General features: G+C 48.9%; 1 protein-coding gene across 1 annotated transcript; it reads right to left on the bottom strand.

Annotated features, from left to right (window-relative positions):
- Positions 1-4,506: 4,506 nt before the first annotated feature.
- On the bottom strand, positions 4,507-6,170 carry LOC6618888. The gene has a single exon (XM_032715537.1). The coding sequence runs from the start codon at positions 5,164-5,166 to the stop codon at positions 4,939-4,941; it is 228 nt and encodes a 75-aa protein (XP_032571428.1). The 5' UTR covers positions 5,167-6,170; the 3' UTR covers positions 4,507-4,938.
- Positions 6,171-12,829: the final 6,659 nt, after the last annotated feature.

The following is a 12,829-nucleotide window of genomic DNA, read 5'->3' as shown; positions in this document are numbered from 1 at the left end:
TGCACGGGGGTGGGGCTGGGCTCTGGGACCCCGTTTCTGTGCCGCTCAACTCGTCAACTTTGTCTAGGTCTAGGGCCCGCATCGAGATTGAGGCGTGGCCTGTCGCCCCGCGTCCCCACGGATTTGGAGAACTTACGGCGTGTATATGCAAATTCCAGGGGGAACTGCCCGTGGAAAGTGCAAATATTTTGACGTTTTAAATAATGTTGATTAAATGCAAAGGTCTCAATTATTAAATTGATTGTTGAACCTGTAATTTGTCTTCTTATTTAGCCGCTGCTCCTTTCAGGTCTTATTTTCGGATCAATCGAAACTGTGGCACACGCATTTCCATGGGTAATCAACAGTTGCGGACAAAAGACGAATTAACTTAATGATTTGTTTACGTTTTACAATCGGTGGGCTTGCTTGTAAGGGAAAGAACGCTACGCACACGAACAACATAGCGCGGTACATATGTAGATATGACAGGTCTACTATCATTTTCTAATGGAACCTTTAATTTGAAAATCCTTTTTGGGGAGTCTTAAAGCCTCCTTGGAGTTGGCACTTGTGGCGCCACCTAGTGGCCGTCTTTGGCAGCGACAAACCAGTCTATCAGGCCAACCTGCTCACCTGTCAAACACACACACACACCCTCGCAGTCGCAGTCGCACTCGTACACACACATACTACCTGCGCACCCAGCACGCCCCCTGCTGAGAGCAGAAACTCTCTCGGCACGCCCCCTTGAGCGTTTCGAGAGAGAGGGGAGAGCGCGCGCAGGTCCAATTCAAAATGGCGTCCTTTCGGCCACATAATGTCGCTTTGTGGCTAGGGCCAAGCGACACGGACCGTTTGCTCGAGCGGATTTTTCATTCACAAGACAAAGTCGCAGACCGAAGAGAACAGCGGAATTTCCACCTTTGTCCGCTCAGCCTAAATGGCAGTTGAAGCGGCGGTAAAGCGGTCTCCACTCCACCCCTCTCCCCTCTCATAACAGCAGGCAGTTGTCACCTGAGAAGGATTTCCGCTAAAAGTGGAAAATATGCATATGCATGAGTCGGAGCGGCGCTATTAACCAGAACCAGAGTGCCACAAAAACCGAATTAAGTTTATTTATAAAAGTAAATATAAATCGAGCATCCAGCGGTAATTGAGCGCCTGATCCGACTGAAATGCTAATCCCCTCGTCCGGATTCGATCGCATCGGATCGGCAGTGGAGCCCTGGTCGGCTGCGCTGCACTAATTTAAGGTAGCACTGCAAATGCACGTAATTGTTGCAATTACTTAATGAAATATTTATTAAATGCAAATTATGATTAGCCCGGGCTAGCCACTGCACTGCACTGCAGCTACTGTTCCTTTTCCCAGTGAGGCGCCTGGGCTGCGCTGTTTGTGCTGGACTAGGCCAATGGTAATACGGGTGCCCCTCTTGGGCCGCGATTAATTGGCCATAAATCAAAATCAAATTACCGCCACACGAGACACGTGCAAATATGTCAAGCGAACACGTTTGCAAGTCAATCAGCCTAGCAAATTAATTTATCAACTGTCGCAGATGAGCTCGCGACATCGATAAATCAGCAGATATAGGACATCTGATCTATAAGTTGACTTGACCCGTACACCATTAGTGCTGATAACATACAAAATATTATAACGACAGTTTTCAGACTTAACTATCCAAACAAACAAAAGTTACAAGATTACTAGTGATTGTTGTATTAGTTCGGATTGATTAGAATAACTTCCACAACCCCTCTTATTAGGAACATTCAAATAGATTAAGGTAATGAACAATTATCTCGCCAACGTTCCTATTGACCTAGTCCGCTTGCCTGTCGGCCTTTCTTAGCCATTATGGCTGAGATTAACATAATGCCACTGTATTCCATGGAAGGTCATAAGTGAGCAGGAAGAGAGGAAAGCCCTTAAGCTTTTCCCATTCTGATATCTCACTTGGTCGAGAAATCACTTCCCGAAGCGGGCAAATACGGAAGCCAAATCGATTTTATTACCAAACAACATTAATTCCCAAATTAAAGCCAAGAGCGGGCATTTGGACAAATGAGACTATTAATTTTCGGCCAAGAAAACCCAAGAAGAGCCGCTCAAAGGAAATCAACGGAAAACTGGAAACGAACAGCCAGAACGCCCACTACAGTACACTGGTACAGTGGTAAAGTAACTGGGAATCGGGGAAGGAATCGAAGGGGAAAGCGCACGGAAACACCCACGAAACTCCAGGCCGCGACCAAAGTTCCCGGCCGAATACAATTTATCATTTAAATAATAATGTGCCACAAATGACGGGACGAGTGAACGTGAACGTGAACCCTTGTGCGAGCGAAAGGGCATAAATCAATCCGACTCGGGCCAGAAAGAGACGGCGACCTGGGCTAGCTTCTGGGGGTTGCTGCCGAGCAGTTGGCCAATTCAATGAAATGGAAACTGCCTCGGACTCCGACTCCGCTGCGACTCCAAGCCACATTTGATGGCCTGCTCACTTGACCGTCGCCACTGCAGCCAAACGGCCAAATGAAATGCGAGGCGCAAGGCGCTCAAATTACATTTTAATGAGTCGAGTTGGGTTGGGGTTGGGGTTGAGGATTGTGTTTGGGTTTGGGTTAGGGCTTGGTTTCCCGGCTAGCAAAAATCAAACTGCAGACTGACCTTACTTCGGAAACGGGGCAAAATAGAAGGAGCGCGGACCATTCGATGCGCCTTTCAACGCCGTAAACTGTGGAGCCCGCGAAGTGCAATGCGGTGGAGGGGGGCCAGTTTATGAATCTGTTTATGATGTACGAGGAGGCTAATGAAAGCGCCTCAGCAGGCGCCAAATTGGGTCAGGACCGCCTGCGGTTCGCCAGAGCCCAGAGTTGCGGACGTGGCCGTGGACGCACATGGAGCCAACTGGGCCTGTGTGTATTGACATTCAATTCGAAATAAATCAGAGTTTACGACTCCAGCCGAGCCAACGACTTCATCGCCCTCCTCGAGCCACTTCCACTTCCAGGCGGCTGCCTTCAAAGTCAACGCTGGTGGCTCTACGCTCTACGCTCGACGGTTGGCTCTCATCCTGGCGTTAATTGGCCGCGCCGACACTGGCCGTGCCAATAAATTTCCAGACCAACGGATGGCTCGGAACAGTGTTGATGTATTCATTGGATCCTAGGATTTGTGGCTCTGATCCCGGGCGTATCGCGCGTGACTCGTTGGGGCTTGCTTCCTCCTGGGACTGGGACACAGATGCCAAGTGCGCCAATTAGCCACCGAATCACAATGGCCGGGAAAGTGGCTGTTGTGGAAACGGGTTGGCTGCACTGGCGAAGATCTGCTATTGGGGTTTCACTCTTCGGAATGAATATGGATTCACTGTTCTGGGGATAATAAAATGGAGCTATTTATTAGAATAATTGCGAGTTTTAGAATTGGAAAATTACCAATTAGTTGAAATTGAATTGATAAACACATTTCTCTAGGTAGAACTCATGTTCTATTTCTACGAATAAAAGCCCATTTCAAAACAAAAGACTTAAGCAAAAAACCCGATTGCGAAGACTAATTCGCGTAATTCGTTTTAATACTCCACTTGAATATTTTCGATCAGTATCTTTATAAGAGCAAGTGTACTAATTTATTTATTTGAACTTTAAAAGTTTGACATTTTTTAAACTATATTACATGAGTAAGTGTATGGGTATTAGATAACTCTTCTAACTTGACTCGTTGAACCCATTACTGAATATTTCCACCCCTGAAATCCGCTCAACTACGAAGGGGATGCGGCAATCCCAATTTCACACTTTGGAAACCTTTTAAGCAGCGTCACTCGAAAGGAACAGCCACAAAGCATTAACCAAAACCCCAAAAACATCAAATAGCTTAGCACCGAACCAAAATGAAATGAAATGTTTGGAAATTTGAAAATAATTGTTGACACTTTATTATTGTACTGGCGTCGGCAGTTGTCGTTGCTGTTGTTGTTGCTGTCGTTGTTATCCCAGCGACGTAACAAGTGTCTGGCCCCGCACCTTCAGCCCCCTCCTCCTGCCCTTTGACCTCTTGGCTGCACATGCGCAGGCCCGAAAAACTTCCGGCACAACAAGCTGTACAACAACAACAACGAGCAGTATGTAAATGGGAAAAATTTAGTTGTGTCACATTAAAAAGCAATTATCACCTTAAATTAACCGACGGAGTCGGAGTCGCATACATTGCCATCGAAATATTCAAATTGCGCGACTCGACATTTTTTCTAATGACTTACCAAAAGGAGCGAAGGTAGGCGGGGGAGGGTCTGTCCAAATTAACTTGTTGCTATTTGCAATTGGATGCCTTCGGTTCGGTTTGTTTGGGTTCGGGAGGTTTCAAACGGTTGCGCTTTTAATTCGTTTTAAATTGTCTCGTAGCCGTAGTTTTGTTTCCGTTTTATTCGAACGGAAAAGTTGGCTGCTCCAAAGTTTGATTTATAATTAATACGGATTAAATCATATCTAAAATATCATTTGATCTAAAATTGATTTACTATTCAGGCATCTCTTGTAAAGTATATATTATATATTTATAATTGTTCCCAAAACATGTGATGCCATATTTTCACATGCTCCCATTTCCATAGACCGCAACCCACTGTGCCCGTCCACCTCTGGGTGCTATGTGGCCTGGACATTGACAAAACAAAATGAAAACTTTTTCTGTGTTGTGATGGAAGCATTTGTCAGCGATTTTCCAGAGCCAGGCCCAAAAGCGCGCTGGAAAACATTTTGAACAATTTAATTAGAAGCACATAGGCCAGACCTCCAGCAAGCCACCCTGGACAAATTATCATGTGCAGCAAGAGCAACGGGGAAAACCGTTTCCGATGTGATTTACGAGCAGCATGTGTGACATTTGTCGCCTCCACCTGTCCGCTTACATCAGCGGCAATTACGGAGAGAGAGGTGTTGGCTCATCTACAACTGGAGCAGCTTCACCAGCAGGAGCAGGAAGAGGCTTTCCAGGAGGGCGCACCACCAGGGAAGCTTGAGCCTCTTGGCTGTGACACTTTGCAAAGGGTGGTGGGCTAGGAAGATCTCCTCGTGGAGGTAGCACTGCTGGCGTCCGAGAGTTAGTCCTGTACTGCACTCCGCTCCTTCGTTTGTTTCCATCGGCAGACCCAGCAGGATGAAGAGAAACCACATGGATCTGCAAGGCCCCTTGAAACCTATGAATCGTGGGGTCTCTGAAATCTATCAAATATGTTGTTGAATTTGGTTCCGCCTCCGAAAAATGCAAAGTTTGCTGTGACTTTCGGGGCTCAAAAGGAAAATTCGAAGCCTGAAAAGGTGTCTATTCTGGAGCTGGGCAATTAATTAACAAAGGCTGCGGTCGCGGCACTTACCCCTTCTCCCGCCCTTTGTGTGTGAGTGATATGATTTATAATCCCTGGCCGGCGCCACATCGAGAATCCTCGGCACCGGTCGGCATCTTTCATGTCTTGGAACTGGGAACTTAGAGCTCAGAACTGGGACCTCGGTGCCCAGAATACAGAATCCAGAACCCAGAACCCAGAACTCAACTTAATTCCCTGTGTGCGTGAGTGTTTTGCGGACGTTGCTAAGATGATGCTGATGATGATGAGAGGCGGCTGCGCTTTTAATTCCCGGCCTCGTCTACCTCAACTTCAGCGTCCTGGGCTCAGTTTTCGGAAATTCTGCATCGACTTTTCACACTTCCTTCGGCTACGCTCCAATTTCAATCGGAACACCCCCGCTGACTGGCCGGCATTAAAAAGAGATTTGCTGGCTCGCTAATTATATTTTGGTACACGGCGAAAACACCTTCCAAGCCCTTAACTCGGAAACCCTTGACCTTACCCCTACCTGGGTGGGTGGTGGTGTGGCTAATGAGGTGCCCTGCAGGAAGGAAGGATTAGGCGGGTCGCAACGGAACGGATTTAGCTAATCCAAGGCCATTGCCTAGCGCCGGCTCAAAGTTCGTCTCAATTGGGTTCGCAATCGGATTCGCACTCGCAGTCGGATGCAGATTCGGATTCGGGTTCGCCCGTCGAGAACTGGGCCACCGAGTTTATGGCCCGATGCAAATGAGGCCCAAGCTCACAAGCCAAGTCAGCTAACGGTGCAGCTTCTGCTGCTATGCTACTCTGCTACTTCTACTGCGACTCTGTCCTCCAATGTTGCACTGCAGCACAGCAGCAACGCCCCCTGGTAGATCGCTCCGGGAGTCCGAGTCAGCCGCATCTATCAAGCTGCGAGGAGGGGCAGATACCCACTCCGCGCCAGAGATGAGAGCCATGTTCCCGGGTATTATAAAGTGCATTGTGGCTACCAGTTAAGTGCATGTTGCTGGCCAGAGGGTTCGGCAGACGGGCCCAGCCCCCGACTTCTACTCCGACTTCACTTCGACTGCGGCCTCGGTAGGTGTGTAAACTATGTTGCTGCTGCCCCATGTTGCCGTTGCTGATGCTGTTGCTGCATGCCGCATGTTGCTGTTGCCGCTGCCGAGCAGTCAGCAGAGCCAACCCATCAAAAGCCAAAACGCCACGGGGTAGGACCTTTTTCTTAGCGTTTTTAAGCCAGTTATTTTGATACCCTGAAATCGGGGTATATGCCTTTTTATGAGCAGCGTTAGCATATAACCGAAATATACAAATATGGTTGCAATCTATATTTCTTTGATTGTTTAATCTTCTGATTTCACAATTTGCCAGATTATGGTTTTCGAACTATATCCATAGAGAGTAGTAAGAACTTCGTTACTCCATGGCTGGACTCCTACTTCTGTCTTTGCTGTTTGGAGCGCTTTTTGCAGCCGATCGAAGTAACCGAGTGGGCGCGTTCACGTACAACATCCACCACAAACAGCCACATCCACATCCACGTCCGCGTTCACCTGACGCCGCCACTGCTGCTGCAGTAGAACAGCTTCTGTTTAGCATGGAAAACAGCAAACTGGGCTGGCTTTCTTCCATTCATGCAGTTGGGCCAGGCTGGCAACAAGTTGCCAAGCTATAATTACTGCATCCATGTCGCTGCAAGTTGCTACTTCATAAATTAGCATGCTGCTGCTGCTGCTGTTGCTGCATGCCGCATGTGGCTCCTGCTGCTCCAGTCAGCGATCAGCTCTTTGTCATTGCCAGAACTTAGGCCAGAAATGGCGCGTTTTCCAGGGAAACAGATCGAGGGCCAAAAGCACAAATCGCAAATCACAAATCACATGGCCAGCATTAGGCTTCCGTGTGTAGTCTCCTGAAAAATAAGATGGAGCTGGAGTCCATAGACAGCAAAGCAGCCCCAGACGAGGTCGTTCCCCGCCTCCGGGCAGGCTCCTCATCCTCATCCTTTTTCTGTTTCTGTTTCCCTTGAATTCCTTGAAACAACGGAACGCCCCATGGCCCGCTCGTCCTCACCCTCATCACCACCCCATCCCCATCGCCATTCGCATCCTCCTGCTCTTGTTAGGCCCTGCCCCGCGCCACGCTGACCCACAAACAATTTGTTTTTGCATTTCGCTGAAGGGGACGCGGACCTCGGACCATGATATGGCTACAACCCCAATCCGAGTTCGTAAAAAGAGCGAGAAAAACTGGCTCTCGACATCATTATCACTGCGATCTGGGCCCCTTGCGTGGGGGCTTTGCAGCTCGTCTCAAGGTTTCGATTTCAGGAAATCAATCTTGTTTTGGCCAAATACTCGTACCACCTCGGAACTTGGCCAGCTGAAATATACGAAAAGCTGACTGCCCTGGCAATCATTAGCCCAGGTCGGTCTCCCTCGCTCTGTCTCTCTGCCTCTCTGATTCTCTCTGGAAGGGAGGACAGGAGCTGCCAGATGACCCCGGGCGCAGTCTGAGACTGGTCAACACCCAGGCCAAATGAATGGGGGGCAGGGACAGTTCCAGTCTCAGTCCCAGTCCCAGTCCCCATCGGAATCGGATGCTGGTGATGAGGCTCTGACTTGGACCTGGGCTGTGACGGTGCCCCGAGCCCCGGGGCTGCAACTCGTAAGCGTTTTGAAGACCTCCAGTGCAGCACGCGATTTATATACGACATCCAGGAAACGGGCTCCGCCTGCCCCCCGAACCAGGGGCTCGTGCTCTTGCCCTGGGTCTTCTTGATCTTCTTAATTCCGGACGGGCTGGACTAAAACTTTATGCGCTCATTAACGATTTCACTTGAATCCCCATCGGATCGATGAAAAATGTGGTTTTAATTGGGATTAGGCTGGCCAAAACAACTCACTCAGGGCAGCGAAACACGTGCAACGCATCGGAGTGTTTGAAATGCTAATAAAAGATAGATTTATCATCCGACGCACAGGCGCTACCACAATGATTACAGCAAATACTCGTAGTCAACGGCAGCGCCTAACCAGGCACAACTCCACCGACTGCTGGCAACTTCATTCCCGAAAAGCGCTGCATCATGACGAGGGTTCCTTGGTTCCGCAGGCCTCTCCGGGGAGGATGATCGCGCTCCAGCGACAGGCCAAGCACTTGCGTGTGTCACTGCGGTGACGCTCAAGTGGTCGACTGGCTCCGGCTCCGGCTTCGGCTTCAGCTTCGGCTCCATCGCAGCAAACGGCACAGGCACCTGATCCGGTTGGGTTAAAGGTGCTCGGGAGCACTGCGAGAAAATAGGGTCGCCACGCAGAGGATGCTAGTGCGGAGCTGAACTGAAAGTCATACGAAGTTTGTTCCAGTGGAGGTCGGGTCGTGAATTAAGTCATCACGCCAGGCAGAGCTAGGCTGAAGTAGGTGCTGTAAGTTCCCCAAAATCAAGAAAGACAGAGATATATGTTTGCGAACCGCCAGCCAGACACTTCTTGATGAGATTTGAGCTCATCAGCCAAGTGTCTGGCGACTGTTTGCTACCTCTGTCTGCGTACCCGGCTGGCAGATGATGATGAATGGGCCGAGTTGACATATGAGGGTTTTAATCGTCATAGAAAACCTACGCATGCGATTCGGGCATTAAAGTTGTAGAAGCAGCTTCGAAATAGAAATCACAGAACGAAGAACAGAACATCGCCGAAATAGAGAGCAACTGTGTCCAGGCACTCCCACGCTCTGCTCCGCGGCCTTGTTATCCTGATCCTGGACAACCGGCGGCCCCTTTCAAGCGCCTGCACAAACACTTGACTTTTGGGCAAATCATCTGCGCCGGAGGATCAATGGGGCAGCGCCCCTTCTGGCCTCGTCAAAAGGATCAATCGGCTTTCAACAAGTTTGTGCGCCTTTTGTTGCTTCAGTTTGGAAGTGCCGAAAAGAAAGCAGAGCTGGGCGGGAAGCGGCAGCGAATGTCAGTCAAGGGGCATTGATTATGATCATCAAATTATTGAGCACCCATGAGCAGGCTGGCTGGCTAGCTGGCTGGCACAAAACGCCCCTTCCGCAGCGCAGTAAGATGAAGACGTGAACTGTGCGCGGTGCTACATGGATACATGTGTCCGTCCGCTCTTGGCCACAACCACCTAAAACTGCTGACACAATCGAAGCAATTAAATCGTATGACGCTGCCCAAACCCAAATGCAATCGAAGTCCGATGAGAAGATGCGATGGAGATGGAAATGGAGTTCCCCATGGGCCGAAGTCAATCGAAGAGGCTTCACCTCTCGAGGAGCGGCAGGCGACGATCTCAACAGCGATAAATTGTTGTTTTCGAGTCTTTACAACCTTAACAGGTGAGAAAATGGGTTCACTGGTTGCCCCGGCCGGGCTGGAACATGCTGATCTCATGCCCCCGCCTTGGACCGACTTCACTTCGAGGTCTGGCCAGGCCCATTCATGAGTCCTGCTCTTCTAATTCGATTGTCCCAGCCGGGGCCCTGATGCCAACCAATGACGATCGCGGCCGGGTATCTCCAATCTCCATTTATTTCCACAGCTCAGCAAATCTTCACGAGCCGATGGGCGATGGGCGATGGCCGAATCTCCCGGCCAGTGGATAATTTCAGCCATAAATGGAACGCAACTTCCGTTGCGATTGCGCGCCCGCGATAAAGATTTTTGGCCCGGTTTGGGGTTTGATCTGATTTGGTTCGGTCGAGGTCACCCATCAATGGGTTGCACGGATGGTTGGGAGTGAGTGGTGGTGAAGTGGATGCGATTCGTCTTTAATCTGTTGCAGTCGAGTGGAAGCCAGAAAAGGGCCAGCAGGAAGTTCGTATCTACATTTTCGAGTTACAATTTTACAAAATACCAATGCAGCTCTCGATCCAATATGTATGTACTAACCTGAGCAGGTTATTATATATATAATATTATAATGCTATGTTAAATCTTCTAGAGTGTGGAGCAAGAGATAGGAGGAAGTAAAATAACTGATCTAGGGAACCAACTAACAAATGACAGGTTTAAGGTCAGCTTAATATTTCCCATTACTCAACTGGAAGGCTGCCGTAGTTCGAGTTACTAGCGAAACGAGTTCGAATCCGCATCCATCGGATGGGGATTTGGTTCAGATGAAAAGCAAAGATCAGAGCGAAATCAATCAGTTGGCATACGGCTTATGCAATCGGCAGGTCTCAGTGGGAACCAAAGGCAATTAGGCTAATTGCTGGCAGCAAAATCAAATGATAACATGGCTCAAACTCCGATTTCAGGGATGCCAGCTGGAAGAATATCAAGCAACGCATTCGTTTGTTTTTCAGATATTTTCCAGATTTTTGCTTTTCGATTTCCGTCGACTTTTCCACGCTGGCAAGGCTAGCGGCAAATTGGCGGCAATTTATTAATTCAAAATGGCCAGCAGAAAAAAAAAATAAAATCGGGGAGAAACGCAAATCCTATTTGTCAATTTATTTGCCCAAGTATGCGTGCAATCACAACAAACAACAGAGCAGCAACGAATGCCAATTGCTTAAGCAAAATTGCGCATAATTGACATTTTTCCAATTTTCCCACTCGTGGGTTCAGCGGGGGCTGAGGTCACTGTTTGATAGCCCATCCTCTTCCCCGGCACGAACCCCCCCTCCACCGTCCTCCCTCCTCCAATACCCGCCACGCCCGCACTATAAAACTGTCCGCGGGAATGATTTAATTTCCCAAATATTGTCGAACATAAATTCCATGTCTGGTGGAATGAGTATCCTAGATCTTGGCCAAGTGTCAAGTGGCATTAAAAGAAGTTGCCGCCGAGGCTGGACCGCACGAAATCGGCATTTATGGTTTGTTTGCGACCACTCATTAGCCTGGTCAGCAGCCCTACACTACCGAGCACCATGCCATGGACCATAACGAAGGACCGGCAGTCCCCTGGCCTCGTCGTCATCCCCGCTCTCGAATGTGTCGCATTGTGTGGCTTCCACAATTATGAGCCTTTTGTTGCTCAATCTGCCGCAACACTTGTTGCATTGTGCTGGCTTTGTGCCTGTGTGTGGGTTCCATAGTTTCCGCCTAAAAGGATTTCACAGCTCATAGATAATCCCATTGGCACAGGAATGGGATTGGGACTCCTTTGTCCGTTCTGGCCTGTTCTGCGGCAGACAGGCAGAAGGCGTTGGCTCCCAGCTCCTCTCTCCACATGTCCATTTGCGGGTATTTTGAGCACTTTCGGCGACCTTAAGCCATAAGGCGATATTCGGTGTGGATGGTATAGATCTACATACATATGTACAAATTAGTAAGACTAGCCTTATTTATCCAACTCGCATTTTCTGTGCGGAAATGAAACACTGTACCTGCAGATACACCCTTGCACAGACCGATCCGATAGCCCACTCCACCAGTTTGGGAATTCTAAGGCTGCGTGAGATGTCGTCTTGGTATTTTGCTGCCTCTGACAATGTCATGATGGCGTCTTGAAAACACTGAAACGGAAACGTAGATGGAACACAAACACAGTGTCTGACAAGTTGCCCCTTTCCGTTCCAACGGCCCTGCCCCCGCCCTGCCCCTACCATCCCCTCACCCCGCCGCCCATTGGATCTTGGCCATATAGCGTGCGTGGCGGCGGCGGCAAAAGTGGCCCCTATCATTATGGCTGTCGTCTTAGCCGAAATTGGTCGGAGTAGCAGCAAACAACAATATTTCTCGCTGCGGATGCTCTTCCAGAATGGGCGCCTCCTTTCCCTGTCCCTGGCCGTCCCCGATTTCTGATTTCTAGGCCTAAACCTAATATTTCGGCTGAGAGACCACTCTTAAGCATTTTCCCCATTTTTCTGTCTTTGCCGGGGAAAAAATTGATTTACGACTTCCGCTGGCAATGAAAATTCACTTTGGGCTTTGAAAACACTTTTGAGCCACTTCTGTCTTCAGTCTTGTGGGTTTTTGGCCACTGGGTCCGCGAGATCGCCGATTGAGCTCTAGTCGCCGCTCGGGGTGCTCAATTTTATAGACTCATTTAAGGCGATTATTTAGCAATTTTTTAAGACATTTCTGTCGACGTTTTTTCGCATACAGGCTTCCTCGGCTCCTCGCCAGTTAGTGGCGAAATTTATGGCTCAGAAAGTGAATCATTTAAGTTAATGACTTTCAAACGTGTTTCACACCGAAGTGCGAGCGGGATGTCCATACGGCACTCAGCGGAGTGCGACCGAGACGGAGCTAGGCGATGGCTGATTGACTTGACTTACTAGCCAAGACAAGTAGCCGCCGTGATTGATAATGCGCTGATTGAATTATGGCCATAAGTGTAATTTGGCCAGTGGCGTAGCCAACAAGAACGAATTCGGTTTGGGGTGGAGAATGGGACTATAGACCGACCACAAGGATCTATGTATTAATTGGATGAAGTCATATGTTTGGAGATCTTTTGAAACTGGTCGACTTACGAATATAACAATGTATGAAATTAGACCCCCGTTGTCCATTTCCTTGGCTCGTAGTGGGCCCTTGATAGAGA

Source organism: Drosophila sechellia, chromosome 2R, assembly GCF_004382195.2.
Source record: "Drosophila sechellia strain sech25 chromosome 2R, ASM438219v1, whole genome shotgun sequence".
Taxonomy (NCBI): domain Eukaryota; kingdom Metazoa; phylum Arthropoda; class Insecta; order Diptera; family Drosophilidae; genus Drosophila; species Drosophila sechellia.
Note: the sequence above shows the minus strand (reverse complement) of the source record. Positions and strands in the feature narration are given on the sequence as shown.